The 17,370-nt window shown below is 34.6% G+C and overlaps 1 protein-coding gene across 1 annotated transcript in view; it reads left to right on the top strand.

Annotated features, from left to right (window-relative positions):
- Nucleotides 1–17,370, top strand: part of LOC127873173 (transcription factor RFX4-like) — a 30,424-nt gene that overhangs the window by 1,086 nt on the left and 11,968 nt on the right. Inside the window, exons 2-11 of the mRNA XM_052416874.1 lie at nt 4,543–4,647; nt 4,869–4,929; nt 5,488–5,611; nt 5,964–6,025; nt 6,756–6,833; nt 7,015–7,048; nt 7,624–7,722; nt 8,198–8,275; nt 8,788–8,951; nt 15,631–15,731. Of these exons, the coding sequence (XP_052272834.1) occupies nt 4,543–4,647; nt 4,869–4,929; nt 5,488–5,611; nt 5,964–6,025; nt 6,756–6,833; nt 7,015–7,048; nt 7,624–7,722; nt 8,198–8,275; nt 8,788–8,951; nt 15,631–15,731 (906 nt within the window). The remainder of the gene's footprint in view (nt 1–4,542; nt 4,648–4,868; nt 4,930–5,487; nt 5,612–5,963; nt 6,026–6,755; nt 6,834–7,014; nt 7,049–7,623; nt 7,723–8,197; nt 8,276–8,787; nt 8,952–15,630; nt 15,732–17,370) is intronic.

Below are 17,370 nucleotides of genomic sequence, written 5' to 3'. Positions count from 1 at the left end.
ACATATATGTTTGACTTATTATAGCATCGTATTATATCAAATTGATCTTTTTTAGGAGAATTAATTTAGAGGTCAACGAAACAGAAAACAGTATGCACTAGTTATAAACATTAAAGATATAATATCAAAGTGCGCCAGTATATAAGGAAATGAGTGAATACGCTTAACGCACACCCACATGTATTCTCAAACCAATCCTGATCAAAACATACGGAAAAACAGTCTGAAATTCTAGGTACGAAAGCGATATTCGAGCACAACTTATATAACTTCTGTGTACTGTTCGTGTAGTCAACGCGTATTGTGGCAAGGTTGATAACAACTTAACATGACTTAACTTTGAAACATCTATCATAAATATATCTTATGTCGAGCAATCAAAAATATGACTAGCAGTAAAGAACAAGTTTAAAAACGAGATAATAATGCTATTTAAATTATATTTAATGTAATATTGATAACCATAATAGGACAACATATGTATATGATATTTTTGTCATCCGTTTAACTGTGCTTTTGCTCATCTCGTATAATTATTTAATAAACTTAAAAAAAAAAAACAGAAGATACAAACTAGCGTCAAACTTTCATCATATCGTTTATTTTCTTAATGAGAGTGTTGGGTCGAAAAGATGAGTAAAATATATTACTAAATTGCTTCTTTTTCTGTGATCATAAATCATTCGACTCTGTACATATTTCAAGAAAATCATACAGAATATAAACGCCCGAAATCAGGTTTTATTTCATATTACTGTGCTATATGCATTTATTAGGGAGATCAATTGTATTAGGAGATTTGATGACAAATAATGGAATGGAAATGTAGCAATATTTTTAATACGTTAACATCCGATCCTGATAATATAGCGAGGTTATTACTTCCACATATCAGCTGCATATATTGTCTACGTTGAACGCGTCGTACTCCGTGTAATTTAAATATTAGAATAATGCAAGCATGTGATTTGTTTAACCATTCTATATAAGAACAAGATACATGTAAAGGCATAAGCTGATAGTACTTTTGACATTTTTTTTTAAATAATGCCGTGAAATCTTATTGTTTGCAATTCTGGATAATCATGAATGCATATTTTATGCTTATACAGTACATATATTTACAGTATTTTATTTTTCCGTGTAAATTGTCAGAAACAAAAATTGCCTTCACACATACATATTTACCTACATGTTGACAACATTCAATTAATTCCACCTATTGAAAAAAGTTCTGTTAACGTACAATATCATTTTATACGACTTAAAGGGGCCTATTCACGTTTTGGTTAATTGACAAAATAAACAAAAATGTTTCAGATTCGTAAATTTGCGTTGTAATTATGATATTTGTAAGGAAACAGTAATACTGGACATTTACCATGCTATAAAATATCCATTATATGCATCTTTTGACGATTTAAAAACCAGAAAATTATAAAGCGTTGCAACACGAAACGATTGAAGAATTTGAAGAGTTCTGTTGTTGTCGTTATGTTTTGTGCTACTACGAGGATTGCTTATATAAAGTATTAAATACATCAATCATTTTATGAGCACGGATGGCCGAGTTGTCTAAGCGATAGACTTTACTCCAGGAGTCAGTGGTTCGAGCCCAGTTTAGTGTTATCTATTTTTCTTGCTTTAATTTTATTCTTGTTTTTATTTGGAGCTTTTTAGATCCAATGTTTACATTCATCAGTATAAAGCATTTAATGACAAACTTCAATACATGCCAAAATCTGTGAAAAAGCCCCTTTAAATATCAACATTTTATTCTAGCAATCTTAAACCACCCTATTAATTAGACCGATTAATGTTAATTAAAAGTAATAAGCAGTCTCTATAAATTACGGTTCTATTACTCAAATATTGATTTTAAGTCAGTGAAATTTATGACCAGCACTTTACGTCTATACCAACCCGTATTTGTCGCAGACCCAAAGTTGTGTCTATGGGTCGCATGAACTGTCTTGTGTATATCCATGAATGTTCAGCTGTACAGTGGACAATTATTTTTAATTTAATAAACCTTTTGGCGTTTATTTACAGGTACTACTTCATCTGAACTTGTATTATAGCCTTTTCAACGTTTTGCCTGTTCTCAAAAAAAAGTTATAAGATCGTATATAATCGCTATTTATTATTATTTTTCTTTATTTTTCTTTGAGAACTTATGCACACATTCGAAAATACACAATAACTATTTAAAATTAGCGTACTTACATGATTTTAAGCATAGTACGTACCAAGAAATACGATTTATTTGAAGAGAAATACATATTTACCCTCGAACTTGTTTATCTTCTTGGATACAATTATATCCACTTTTACGCCACCGTAATATAATTGCTGTACCATTAAAATGCGATAAAAAATCACAGATATTTTTCATTTAATTTAAATTTGGTGTTGTTTAAAAGTCACACACTCTTAACATTGAAACTATTTTTTATTATCCTTCTTATAGTTTGTGATTTTTTTTATCAGAGTGGGATCGTAATACGTAATAGACACTCAACAATAGTGATCAACATACACTAACATAAAGTATACATTTAGTATTGCAAGAGAACATTATGATGCATATTTCAAATTATGTAATATATCGTTGATTGTGTTATAAGTATCTCTACACCAACTGTTATACTCAATATGCGTTGAATACGCGGCACTTTTTTTCTGCATATATATGTTTTATGCATAACCATGCTTTACTTAATCAAATGGTTGCGATTATATTACACAAAACCTACAACTATGAAGATAACGTTTAACAACCGATTCCAATATATAAAATTATGTTTAAATTATGCAGGTTAATAAGTAATTGAGTTACTGTAACAATAATTGGTTTACTAATACACTTACATATTCATGTATCTTACAATTACAGACACTGTGCAACAAAACTGCAACAAAGTTCTATATAAGATTCACTTGTTATAGCTGTTAAAATTATTCAAAGCTAATATTTTACCAGATTTAAGATCAGAAAAAGAGGGTTTTTTAATGTTTAAATGGAAAAATGTACTTTTAAATGTCCACGAAAATCACCTATTAGTTGTCATTAACATAGGTATCACCAAACAGTACCATTTAGCACAAATTAGAAGTAAGTTAATGACGGTATGTTTGCTTGAACCGAATGCTATGGCTATATATGGCTTACATTGTATGGGCAACACATATTTTAAAGAGTCACCATTTCATAATAGTGTAACATACTGTTTAAATAACAATTGAATCTGGAAGTACTTTCTTGTTGACCGTTACAAACTTCCCCCAACTTATATTCTATTTGAAAGCATATAACCATTCAACACTGCTTAAATCAACAAGCAGATTTGCGTGGATGAAGAAATTTAGCAGTTCAAATCAGTTTCTCTCCCTAATTAACATATTTCCATTCTTAAACCGACATTACAAATCTCTTTTTCATGACCTCCATACGCATTTACAGTTGTTGCCAGGATACAGAGGTGTCGTTGAAGAGAATTTTGTTATTGTTAAAAGTGAATGCGAGATGATGCCTGTAAAAAGTATTGTTTGAATTTATAGCGAGATTTGTATAATAAATCAACTTCTTTTTGTAAATCTTGAGGGCCAACGTGTGAAAAGGACAATTTTCGTTTCCTTACATGTTTTACTTAACTCTAAAAAAAGGAAATTCTCCATCATACTGCAATATTGCAAAGTAAATGTATATGCAAATGTTTGACACAAACAAACTTAGTTGCGATTAGGCTTTAAATAGTTCTCAATTAAATTAACACATTTATTTATTCCTTATGAAAATAAAGTTCTACCAAATAAATAATTTATATACACACGACACTAGCGTAATTTGCACCAGTTTATGATTATATTCATCCGAAAATGTAATTGAGGTACTAAAAATGTGGAGTTTTTGTTACAAAAAAAAGACTAAACCCACATTTTAATTAATAAAAGCAAATATTCAATACATATTATACTATTACAAGTATGTATTATATCATTTATTTTTCATTTATGATAGGATTATTAAACAGTGTTATGACCATTGTACATGTTGTTGTTTTTCTAATACATATTTATTCTTTAATTTTATGTAGTAGCCTTTCTGATATTTTAAACAAAAAATATGTTATAAAAAAAAATTATGTACTGTATTTTTTATGATTACTTTATTCTAAGTAATAATGTGAATTCTAATGCACGGCCGCCACTGGAGTTAAGACATTTGTTAATATTTTTGTCGGTAAAGTTTAAAAGATAAATACAAGTTTAATTTATATCGTTTTTTGTTAAAAGTAATGATTGAATAATATTGAACATAACCCGCTAATGGTTCGTTAGTGTATCGTTCAAATGTGCAAATTCTATTTCTTATAACTTTGTATGCACAGGACCTATCTTCGGCACCAAAATAAGGACCCTAGCTGCATACATATGTTAAAGAGCATATATAGACACATTCATAAGTGTATATCAGATAGTTCATTCAGTTTAAACAGAGTAAAAGTTATAAGTGTCTAGTTGTGCACTTGTTGTTTCCAGATTGGCTAGATAGTTGTCTGTCTGTAGAGCCAAAATCAGACGACAATGGCGTCATCAATGACGCAGATGGCGATACATGTTCTCAAACAGCAGAAGACAGCAAAGGTAAAACACGTTGCACATTATCGGCAAAAATCCAGGTTACAAATTGAATATGTAATTCTGTCGCTGAAATCAGTGTCAAAAAGTCGACTGAGCTCAATGAAAAAATATATTGATTGTTTGTTAGTTGGTTTGTTCGTTCGTTTGTTTGTTTGTTTGTGTTTCGCCATTTTAAAATTTAATACAACAAAATGGTTAATTTTGTGTTTGGGTCTATTTTGAAGGAACCTACACACGCCTTCGCTCTGCGTCCAAACCTCACTCCACCCCACAAACATTAAAATGGTAAGTCTAAGTATATTGTACACGACTCTGTCGATCTGTGGTGTTAGAGCTGGTCTTGATGTGTGTTTTTATACTAAAAACACGAAACGAGCCATGACTATCTTGCGGTTAAGCGACCATGACTACTAATATGCGTATATTTTCTAACAATAAAGTAAAAAAGACATCAGTATGAATTTTGCCAGTCAGCAAATAATACCTAAGTCCGGAAAATATGTCCGATACGTGTGATTACGAGTGTATGGAAATGTTGCGTCCCTGTCTATAACATGCATATTGAGCGGCGCTCTGTGAAAACGAGGTTTATTGCATATGCTTTAAGTTTCGTCCTCTATAAGCCTTTGAAGTCCGCTCAGGTGAATCAGGGACGACTCTTTCCGCCTTAACTGTATTTTCGCTAAGAAAAGACTTCCTTTCAACGAAACATGCCATAAAAGCGTAAAGTGTGGTCCCCGATAAGCCTTTCAGACTGCACAGGCTAATCTAGGACAACACTTTACGCACATGCTTTAAGCCCTGTTTTCCCAGTTCGAGACACATATGTTTATATATGTCCAGGTTGGAGGAGAACTACGAGATAGCTGAAGGGGTGTGTATACCCCGAAGCACCCTGTACGTGCATTACCTTGACTACTGCGAGAAACATGACACGCAACCCGTCAACGCGGCCAGCTTTGGAAAGGTACTGCCATTATAATATAATAGAAATACTGAATCATCATTCTTTCAACCTGGATTCATTCACTTATTTTTCGTCAACTATACGAGCTAATGCGTTGTAACTACCGTCATTATGCAACGGTTGAAACGATGTACCGGTATTTAATTTATTGTGTTATAAAATGCTAGTAATTGTATTGGTGCTTAAGAGAGTTATGTTTTTGGTTAGGTCATATTAACGGATATGGTATTTCATAAATTAATCCAAACAAACAATTGAACACAAATTAACATACCAATTAAAATACAAATATGGCGAGATTCCCAGCAATATTCAATAGATTGCCTTCTATCAAGATGAATTATTATTGCAGATCATTCGCCAGCAGTTTCCACAGTTGACAACAAGACGACTAGGAACTCGCGGCCAGTCCAAGTAAACTCCGCAATAACATGTGAATCAGAAAACAGTTAATGCAATCTGAGATGAAAATTATTTTATAATATGAGGCCTATTTGTTTTGCACTTCTTATACTACATGTTGACGTCTTAATTTTGAGTTTTCTATATATTCATAGTTTGGACAGGGTGAATGTCCGAGTATAATATTATTAGCGCAGTACGTAATTTCTTCGTATGGCTCACAAGTCATGCGTTTGATACCCACGTTTTTTTTCAGACTTTGTGAACATTTGTTTCTATCAAATTCCTAATTGTGTATTTTATTTTAGTTTTATTTTTACGAAATGTTTTAGTAAAACTCATTTATAAAAAAAAATACATCGCGGTAAAACACGGATTTACCTTCACCTTACGTATTCCCTTTACCTTAAATTTAAGCTTCAATACTTTTTGATTAACACATTTATGCTTAGTGGACTCTCCCATCCTTCTTAATTGGGTCAATTTATTTTCAAAATTAGCGATGTGCAGTATATTTATTTCTATATTTAGAATATTTCTTACAGAAATTCCTTTAAGCAAATAGCGCAGACCCAGTTGAGACGCCGCATCATGCGGCGTTTCATCTGGGTCTACGCTGTTTGACAATGCCTTTTTTCTAGCTGCCAGGCATAAATGGGCTAAATGATCTTGTTACACTTGTTATTCTTTGTGTTTTTATGTTTGCATGATTGTAAAACTTCTTGTTCCCAATTCATTTCAGATACCATTACTACGGCATAGGCGTGCGAGAAACATCCGAGTATTATGAGTTCGGGTTTTCAGCTAAGGGAGCGCAAAGGTTATAATAATACTTGTAACACTACACAATTATTAAGACTTCATATTAAAAAACAGTAGTTTATGTATGGTTAACATCAATTAAAGCCGAAATGATAATGTGGAAAAATTAGAAAACTATTAATAAAATAAAAGTAAATATAGTCTGTATCAGTTAATATAATAAGTTTTGAACATTTCAGTGCATCAGATGGTAAAAAAGACCCTTCAAAACAGGTATGTTTAAGATAAGAATTGGAAATGGATTGTTTATTCTAAAAATGTTTATTGATTTACAAGATGAAAATACATGTTTCAAATATATATAATTTTGTAGAATTATTGCAATGCGCATCATTAGTAGCGTTTTGGGGGGGATAAGTATAAAAAATCTTGTTTTTTTCTTGTAACAATTACTTCTTTCAGACATTTAGACAAGTTTTAAATTGATTTCCCTTCTTTGGGAGGACAATCTACGTATCGATGTATCTTTGAGGCGTCTTGTTGGAGTCCATTATAATTTTCTATTCTCTCAAATATGAGTCGCGTTCTGAAAAAAATGGGCATAATGCATGTGCGCAAAGTGTCGTCCCAGATTAGCCTATGCAGTCCGCATAGGCTAATCAGGGACGACACTTTCCGCTTTTATGACATTTTTTGTTTAAATGAAGTCTCTTCTTAGCAATTATCCAATTAAGGCGGAAAATGTCGTCCCTGATTAGCCTGTGCGGACTGCACAGGCTAATATGGGACGACACTTTACCCACATGCATTATGCCCAATTTTCTCAAAACGCGACTCTTATGATCCAGATCATTGCGTACTCGCCGCGTTCTAAGCTCGGGACTCTTTTGCCGGACTTCCCGGATATCAAAGACATCAAGCTGCCTCCGGAAGTGGAGGAAGAAAAGGTGAGACATCATGTACCAAACAAAACGTGTCTCTCTAAATATAATAAAGCTTTGATGGGTTTATTTTTTCAATTTCATATAAATGGTTATGGTTCTTGTATAATCAAATTAATTGATTTCAAATCTCGGACCAACACCCATGTGGACAAAAAGAAAGGTGAGGCGATCAGTTTAATCAAAAGAGTGCTGACCTAACTGTTGATACACATCGACATATAGGGGTAGTACTCTTAGTGCTGAAATGCTACACGTCGGAACTCTGGCACGTTTCGATAATGGTACGCGTCGTTCTACGCCCCAATTCTTACAAGTGGATACTTTTAACATTTTTGCATAACTTACTATTTTATAAGCTAAGTTAATTTTTGAAAACTGTTTACTATTTATTGTGTTATATATATTTCCAAAAAGATATTCGAATTTCAACACCTGAATTGAGATTTGATTGAATGTACATTGCGTAAGTTTGTTGCAGGTGTTGACATTCCTGATGATGTATCGAACTCATTGTCAAAGAATTCTGGACACTGTGATAAGAGCCAACTTTGATGAGGTTGGTACCGAAAAGAAAGAGCATATTATTAACTATTTATGATTGTATAATTTAACCATTACTTCATACACTATTAAAATATTACACTTCATACACTATTAAAATATTGCACATTGTTGGTATTATTATATATTCTTTTTTTCTGCAAACGTTTTCAATTAATCAGTGCATCACGAAACTATGTACAGATGTACACGTATTATGTATTTTATGTCTCTCTTATCCTCTTAGGATTGTTTGAAAGACATTTGGAAACGCCTTAAGTGTGTCGTTGGTTATCAGTTTTAGTAAAAACATTTGAAAAAACAAAATACACAAAAACTCACTCATATGTGTTTACGGACGTTTATAATAACGTTCAAGCTTCCACATATTTACGGACATCAACGAAACTAGTTTTTTATATGCCGTCATCACTATTCATCACAGTTTGCAATCAAGAGACATGGTTATAGAGAGAAAGTTGGTTCAGAGATGATTTCATGATGATCAGCATGCCTTTTTCTACTTAGGTTCAGAGCTTTCTACTGCACTTCTGGCAGGGCATGCCGACCCACATCAAGATGATCCTGGAGAGCCAGGTTCTCGTTACGCTCGTCGGCGTCTGCGACTCCATCCTTTACAAGGCCATCGCCAATGTCCTCATGCCCACCGTCCTCCAACCCCTACCAGACAGGTAGAGTGCGCCATATTTTAACCGGGCTGTGACCTCAATGTGAGGATATATAAATATACCAATACGAGTTATATAATACGCCGATTCCCGAATTCGCTCGAGTTTTGAAAACCCCACTAATCCCTCGGTACAAACAACGCTGGTCCATTAACCCATTTATGCCTAGCGTCCTGAAAAAAGGACATTGCAAACAGCGTTGACCCAGATGAGACGCCGCATAATGCGGCGTCTCATCTGGGTCTGCGCTGTTTGCTTAAAGGAATTTCTGTAAGAAATATTCTAATTATAGAAATACATATATAAGACATCCCTAATTTTGGAAATAAATTGATCCAATTTAGAAGGATGGGAGAGTCCACTAAGCATAAATGGGTTAACAAGTTACCAGGGTGCAGGATCACGTGACTTGTTGTAATTGTTAACAAAATCGGTATATACAGCATTCATTGTACACGTTATGCTTCACACAACGTGAAATTTTGTCAACGAATTCAGACGTATTCAATGATTGATTCTTATACCTTAAGATATCGGCACAAACTGCAAGAAAAACTGTCTTTTCTGCTCTAAAGATTTTTATGTCCCCCACTATAGTAGTGGGGGACATATTGTTTTTGCCCTGTCTGTTGGTCTGTTGGTCTGTTGGTTGGTTGGTTTGCGCCAACTTTAACATTTGCAATAACTTTTGCAATATTGAAGATAGGAACTTGATATTTGGCATGCATGTGTATCTCATAGAGCTGCACATTTTGAGTGGTGAAAGGTCAAGGTCATCCTTTAAGGTCAAAGGTCAAATATATGGGTCACAATCGCTCATTTAATGTACACTTTTGCAGTATTTCAATATTCAAGATAGTAACTTGATATTTGGCATGCATGTGTATCTCATGGAGCTGCACACTTTGAGTGGTGAAAGGTCAAGGTCAAGGTCATCCTTCAAGGTCAGAGGTCAAATATATGTGGCCTAAATCGCAAATTTTATGAATACTTTTGCAATATTGAAGATAGCAACTTGATATTTGGCATGAATGTGTATCTTATGGAGCTGCACATTTTTAGTGGTGAAAGGTCAAGGTCAAGGTCATCCTTCAAGGTCAAATATATGGGTCAAAATTGCTCATGTAATGTCACTTCTGCAATATTGAAGATTGCAATTTTATATTTGAAATGCATGTGTATCTCATGGAGCTGCACATTTTGAGTGGTGAAGGGTCAAGGTCAAGGTCATCCCACAAGGTCAAACATCATATAGGGGGACATTGTGTTTCACAAACACATCTTGTTGCAAATGTATTTCAATAACGTGAAATATTTGCAAAAATAAAGTTCTTAACGGTGTGTTTACATTTGGTCTAGCCCGTGTATAAAACCCTTGAAACTCCGTTGATTCTGCACCTTGATTACATCAACCTGTGGTAGCTTGATTTAAATTATAATGGTTGATACGGTGTGAGATTTTGAAAGGATGATAAATGGGTCAGCTTTATTTGTACCAGCAGATTAATTGGGTTTTCCAAAAGGTTGCTTTTCCGGGATAAATATATTGTTTGCGTACTTGTATAGCTTGACATCCTTGGCATGGAACTCGTGTTTGTTCGTGCATTTTTTGCACGAGGTTAGCGAGGCCTTAACAATATACTTAGTGAGATAAGCTCCAATAGATTTTAATCGCTTCAAGTACGGACAATACTCAATATTCAGACTCAGCGTTACGGTATTTTAATACATTCATGTATGACGGGCAGTGCCATCTTAATCTCTGCGAAATTGTATCGTATACATGTCCTGTATATATAGGTCAGAGACCAGTTAACGTACACGTCTAAATATTAGTTGATATAAAATCAAGTGGAAACAGATGAGGTTAGACAAGTCAGTATTCTAACTACAACGATAAATTCAAATTTACTTACATTTGAGATGTATCAAAATAAAGGTCAATGACATGCAATTTGTCACCGTATTGATAATTATCAGATCGATTTTATGCTAAATTCCATGGCATGCGAGATGCCACTATTGTGGTCAATGTCAAATCAATTCACACTGTTAAGGCAAATGTCAAGGACATGTCATTTGTCGACAACGGCAACTTTTAGACGAAGGTCAAGAGCCTTAGAGAGTTTGCACCGTTATTGTTGATTTCAAAGCTGTAGCAGACTTAAAAAAATTATGTTTCTTATGTTAAAAAACGTGATAAAATAACAGAGTCAAATTGTTACAGAGTTTCAGTATTATGGTAAAAGCACGAAGCATTCGATATCAATAACTTCTAAAATTAAAAAAACTATTAACGTCCTTGATTATAAATCAAAACAATTAACTAGCAAATCGCAATACACCACTCGAAAAATTGGCTGTCGATTTCATTATGACCGATAAGTGACAGGGTCACAAAAACTACAAAACACGACTGTAGTCGCGCGACTGTGCGGTCGACCGACGGTTGTCGGCCGCCAACTGACAAATTGTCGCGTTCACGGAGAAATTTTGCCGCGACTGTGGTCGCATGACTGTGAGGTCAGTCGACTGCGGTCGTTGTAGTCGCTATTTTTAGAAAATTATCACTTCCGCCATCAACATTTTTTATTTATTGTGCGAAAACTCATATCACGAAAAGTAATATGATATTATTTGTTTAAACAGAATTCGCTTGCGGATTCTTCGTCAAAGGTGTGTTTGTAATAATATTCATTAAGTGTTCAAAGTTCAAATACAAAATCTGACGCAATGAAATAAAATCTACTACTATGGTTCACGCGTCTCTTGACAATGTCCTTTCGCGTGTCAAAATTGCAGAACCTCAAACATACTTGCCAACGCAGTTTCAAGATGTTGGTACTAAAGACCGTACATTTATATGAATATTCACCATATACCAATATGAATTTGTGCGCTCGACAAATCGGACGGAAGGAAGGATCGAATGAATAATGCTCGTAGATCGAGGAAAACGCGTGCAAAAACTGCAGTGTGGAGTCTGGATGTCTACGGAAGTCTTTAAAACCAAATAACGGGTTTGCAATCAGCTCTAGGGAATTCACTAATGATTATGGACATACTGCTGAGACATTTTTGTTTAAATGTTCTTTTATATCTGGCTTCTAAATCTGCCCAATAATTATTGCACTTAAAGGTTTGATACATTGCATTATCGTCTGCAAAATTCATATTAATGAGAATCTATCTAAATAAGGTTGATATTTCACTTTTATAGGATTGAACTTATGACACTTTATCTGGGCAATGATCGTTTTGTTAATTATTCATATTCCATTGTAAATTTCACTTCAACTTGATACACATACTCGAATAATATGTATGGGACTCTTCTAAATAAATCTAGGTACATGGTGCCGAGAAAATTGTATTTCGGGTAGTTCGTTCCTGCATATTTTATAATACTGTCAACATATCTGAGATTTGCTTTATTGATACCATGCTGTTTTGTCTAAAGTAAACGGTATTTTTATACAGGATATATTTCACATCTGATCTGTATTGTCGGTACTAGCAGATTAATCAAATGAATATTTGAAGCATCTGTCAGTATTACAAAAAAGTTTACTTACAATTATCTTGTCTGTATTTAAGATATTAGTCTGGTTATTGATGGCTCGAAACTGATCTAGTAATCCGAGTGTTTTTTAGCATTATTTTTGTGATTTAATTTTATTATTGATGTCTTTATCAATATATCATTTTATTTCTCAACCTACAAAAATGACGTAATGATTCATGAGGGAAAATACTTATCCTTTATTTGTTGATATTTGTTTCTGTTTTTCCCTTCATTCGTTGTAACCACAAATTCTTTCTTCTTAAAGCCATTATTTATTATTAATATTGATGTAGGTTATATGACTCATTCAATATTGTTATTACAAAATTAAATTGGCACTGTTTCTTATATATAAACACGAAGTGATGAAGCTATTGGTGGAGAACCTTTAAAGTTGTGCACATGTAACTAAGTATCGACACCATTTTACTTTACACTTTACTGCATGTATAAATCATTTGTGCGTATGGTATAAGTATTGCCGTTTTTTATACCATGGTGTATTTTTACAATTTTTAAAGAATGCTATCAATATACATGTATGTTTTCATTCCATATAGTTCAGCATATATATGAGCCGTACTCTGTCAAAAGTGGGTTAAATGCATGTGCGTTAAGTGTCGTCCCTGATTAGCCTATGCAGTCCGCACAGGCTAATAAGGGACGATATTTTCCGATTTTATGATATTGTTCGTTTAAAGAAAGTGCCTCCTAAACACAAGTCTATTTTAGGCATACAGTGTCGTCCCTGATTAGCCTGTGCGGACTACACAGGCTAATATTGGACGCTACTTTACGCACATGGATTAAACCCCCTTTTTACAGAGCACGGACCATATGTAGAGTAACGCGTCAACGGGACACGTTGAATGTAAAATCAGTGCCATCAACTGAATTCATCTCAACGTACGTGTACAATTTGCGAATTATAGGCCAAGATAAGTTCCAAAGAAAGTTGCCCTTAATGCGCAGTTTATTGAACGATATTGGTGCACATAAACCCGGAATTATTTGCGCATTGCCTTCCTGTGGGACTAACCTTTAACTTTCAGTGAACAGTTTGCACTCCTCTCTTGTATTAATACTACTCTTTATAAGCCGGGAGAAAAATAAATGACGCGACGTTAAGCATCATAAAACATATTTAACCCATTGTTATTAAGGTAAATCTATTAAGTGCATTTCTTCTAAACTACTGTATATGTATTACTTTCCTTTTTGCTCGAGACATCCGTGTATTGGATGGGAAATACGCATTGATGATACAATATTGTATAAATTTCGGAAACGTATTCTAGACCTACAGCAAAGGTATCTATGAGCTCCAATAGCTCTCTCCTTGGTAAGCGAAATCGACGGAAAAGTTCATCATCATTGTACATGTCTAATGGATTCAACCTATCTCTAACAAGAAATATCTTTAAAAAAGATATACGGCGTTGATTGTGGTCGATTGTGGTCGATGTTTATGAACGATCAAAAGTTATCTCTATGAGATAAAAAGTAGCGGATGCCTTTTTTCTGCGCAGTTCTTAGCTACATCATAAGCAAATCAATTACGGGGTGTTGCGCCAGATTTCGTGGCTTATTATGCTTTATGTGATATTATTACTCAGATATCTATATTTACAAAATAGAAAAACACAAGAAACATGAAAATAAACGAGTGCATATAGGTCAGCCGGCAATACTCGAATCTTATTTAATTGCATAATTATAGTATAGTGAATTATTGTGCTCATGCTTAATAAACTGGTCTAAATGGATAAATATTTCTAATTAATTTTATCAAAATTGGTCCTTATCATGCCAATGTTGAAACCATATTAAAAATCGATGATTGACATACCACAATAATATCGCCGAATATCTTTATTTAGTATCTTTCTGATCAAAACAGACTTCAAGTGCACAAAGTTTACGAGACGGCGTTTATATAAAGATTTCTGCAACTGACCGCAAACTGACAAACTGACCTTGATACCTTGCGGATTGGAATGCAATGCATTACAGTCACTACGTTATTGTCAGTAAGACCGGTGTAACACAATGATCGCAACCCCTTCTGCGAACTCCGACGATGAACTGTATATAAACTATGACTTTCACAAATAGCCGCTTATTGACCCGAAACCTCGCGGGTTGAAATGCAATGCAAGTAAGTACTAAATATGACAACATAGCCTTTAGTATAAACGCTTTTGCGCTGGTAATTCTCTGAAAATAAAAGGTGAACGCACAAACTGTATTTATGTCGAAAATTGATTGTAAAACTGTTCTATCTATTGAGCCTTTTCATTAGAGATAAAATTGTTTCATGCAGTAAAACAGTGTTACAAAGACGCGGATATGTTTCCAATGTTCTGGTGTTATACTCAAATCAGCCAATGGAATAAATGAAGTGTATTCATTCGTACCTAGCCGCGGGAAATTTTATTTGTGTATTATTGGACCCTTACAAAGGTCAAGTCAGGGTGAAAAGCTGGCTTAATACAGCTTACGCCGAAAAACTCGCTCTCTTCGAAAATGTATTCGCATTCGATGAACAAGGCGCATGGAGGCCGCCATGATTAAACTCAAAACTATCCGCGTTCATTTTGCACGGGTTTTGAATGCCGACAAAGCGTCAAGCGACGAGCAGTCGTGGTGTGAGGGGTAGACTGCGGTCGCTCGACAATATGTCGAACAACGCGCGGTCGATTGACGACCGTCGCTCTCCATTAAACACGGCTATCGTCGCACGACGATTATTCGCTGGTACAACCATAGTCGCCCGACCATGGTCGCTCTCATTAAACCGGACACAGTTTGGTCAAATACGAAAAGGAGAATGTATCAACTTCCTTATCAAATTGTCTTCTTACTTTCCGTGTGACATGAACACAAACTGTTCAACCTAATGGTCACTTTTAATAAGTGAAATAAAAAATGGGTTGTTCCCCCTTACTAAGTAATACATTATTAAGCTTATATTAATGCTAGCTTTCCACGTTTAATAGAATACATGTGTTATTTACGACTGCTACACAACTTTCAAAAAATAATAAAAAAAATACTAGTACATGAAAGATGTTTACAAAATTAATTATTCTAATACAATAAATAATTATATTTCAGTCTGACGCAGGTGATTCGACATTTCTCCATGCAGCTGGATGAGTGGCTACGTCGGGCTTTGAATTCCTTGCCCACGTGTCTGCAAAGAGTCAAATTTGATCGTAAGTAATCTACTGGTTGTAAAATCTCGCTATCGACTATGATTTGTTTGTCTGAACTGTCCCTAGATTGACAGTTCGATGTGTTTTACATGAAAACACACTACTTTGACTTAAAAAGACCATTACAAAACTCGTATTTAAAACCAAAAACATTCAAACAGGTTCGGATTGTGTCTAACATACACATGTTCCCCAAATATATATTTTACTTTAAGAAGATTCCCCCGGAAGATTCCTCTTTGGCTTGCGACCTTTAAGAAAATGTCACCGCGTGTGCGTTTACTTTTTGTCCGCGGCTACAATACACATGTGGTCGCAATCATGATCAATTATCCAATGCATCAATACACAACGGGTCGTAAAGCTACGGAATAGCTCATCGTGGTTACACATCAAAATCCAGAGGGCGACGATGCGATAGTTCGATAGTCCGCGATATCGCATTGTCGCTCTCTGAATGTTAATGTATAACCACGATTGCTTTAACGGTAGTCCGTATTAAGCATTGCATAATAGGCGGGTTACTTCTTTAATTCTTTATGATACACGAGGTAAGTACTACAGTTATGCTTCGAATATACAGATGACAACCCAGTATTTGCCCAAACATTAACCATTACATCCTTGTCCAACATATAGTTTTTCAAATAAAGTCTAAAAGGATTTGTTCACCAATTGTCGCAATAATTGTTTTAAATTTTTTGTCACATAATCAAAAACTAAAAGAGCACTGCAAGTCAGGGAGCGGTGTACCACTAAAGACGCAGTGTCAATACACAATATACAGCTTCGTTTATGAATGATCTGTTGAAAGTGCGTATAAATCATAACAAATGCAAAGCGATTGGATAATTTAAATAATTTTCTTTTTTTACCGTTATTTTCTTATTACAATATAACTACTTACTTCAAAAACACCCCGATATTTGAACCAGTCCTTTTAACGGTCTTAACGGTTCTAAATCTGGATATGCAATGTATATTATTTTTTGGTTTTAGTTATATGCTTTAGGATATTTAAATAACTACTTTTTGAACGGTTTACTTTATTCCACTTAAGAATAAATCGTTCCTTGAACATAAAACTAAATAAATTGTCAATCTTTATATATGCATCTTGACACATCGCTTTTAAACGAAACAAAAACGTGTATGTGAGGGATACCCCTCCCGCATTCACCCCACCTTCAGCCCCAACGTACTAAACGCACCCCACCTTCAGCCCCAACGTACTACACGCACTCCACCTTCAGCCCCAACGTACTACACGCACTCCACCTTCAGCCCCAACGTACTAAACGCACCTCGACATAACATAATGACAATCTTAGTAGTATTCAGGCAAATTTGTCTTTAAAAAAACGAGCCTGTTGTTGTGTGCGATTATCAACATAATTGGAGACATCTCCGAGTTTTGCCATTTTCGTTAATCCTTACACAAGCTAGTAAGAGTATGATGATTCAGCTGCCCACGTTTTGATTGACATTCATCACTAATTATATCCCAGTTAATGTTTTGGAGCATGACCGTTGAAACACCAATACTGTTTCAGATACCTCCGTTTAGTCATTAGCATTTATCTCCATCAATACTCCAGTTTAAAATGAGCGCACATAATTAATGTTGATGTATGTGGAG

The sequence above is a fragment of the Dreissena polymorpha genome, chromosome 1, assembly GCF_020536995.1.
Source record: "Dreissena polymorpha isolate Duluth1 chromosome 1, UMN_Dpol_1.0, whole genome shotgun sequence".
Lineage (NCBI taxonomy): Eukaryota > Metazoa > Mollusca > Bivalvia > Myida > Dreissenidae > Dreissena > Dreissena polymorpha.
Note: the sequence above shows the minus strand (reverse complement) of the source record. Positions and strands in the feature narration are given on the sequence as shown.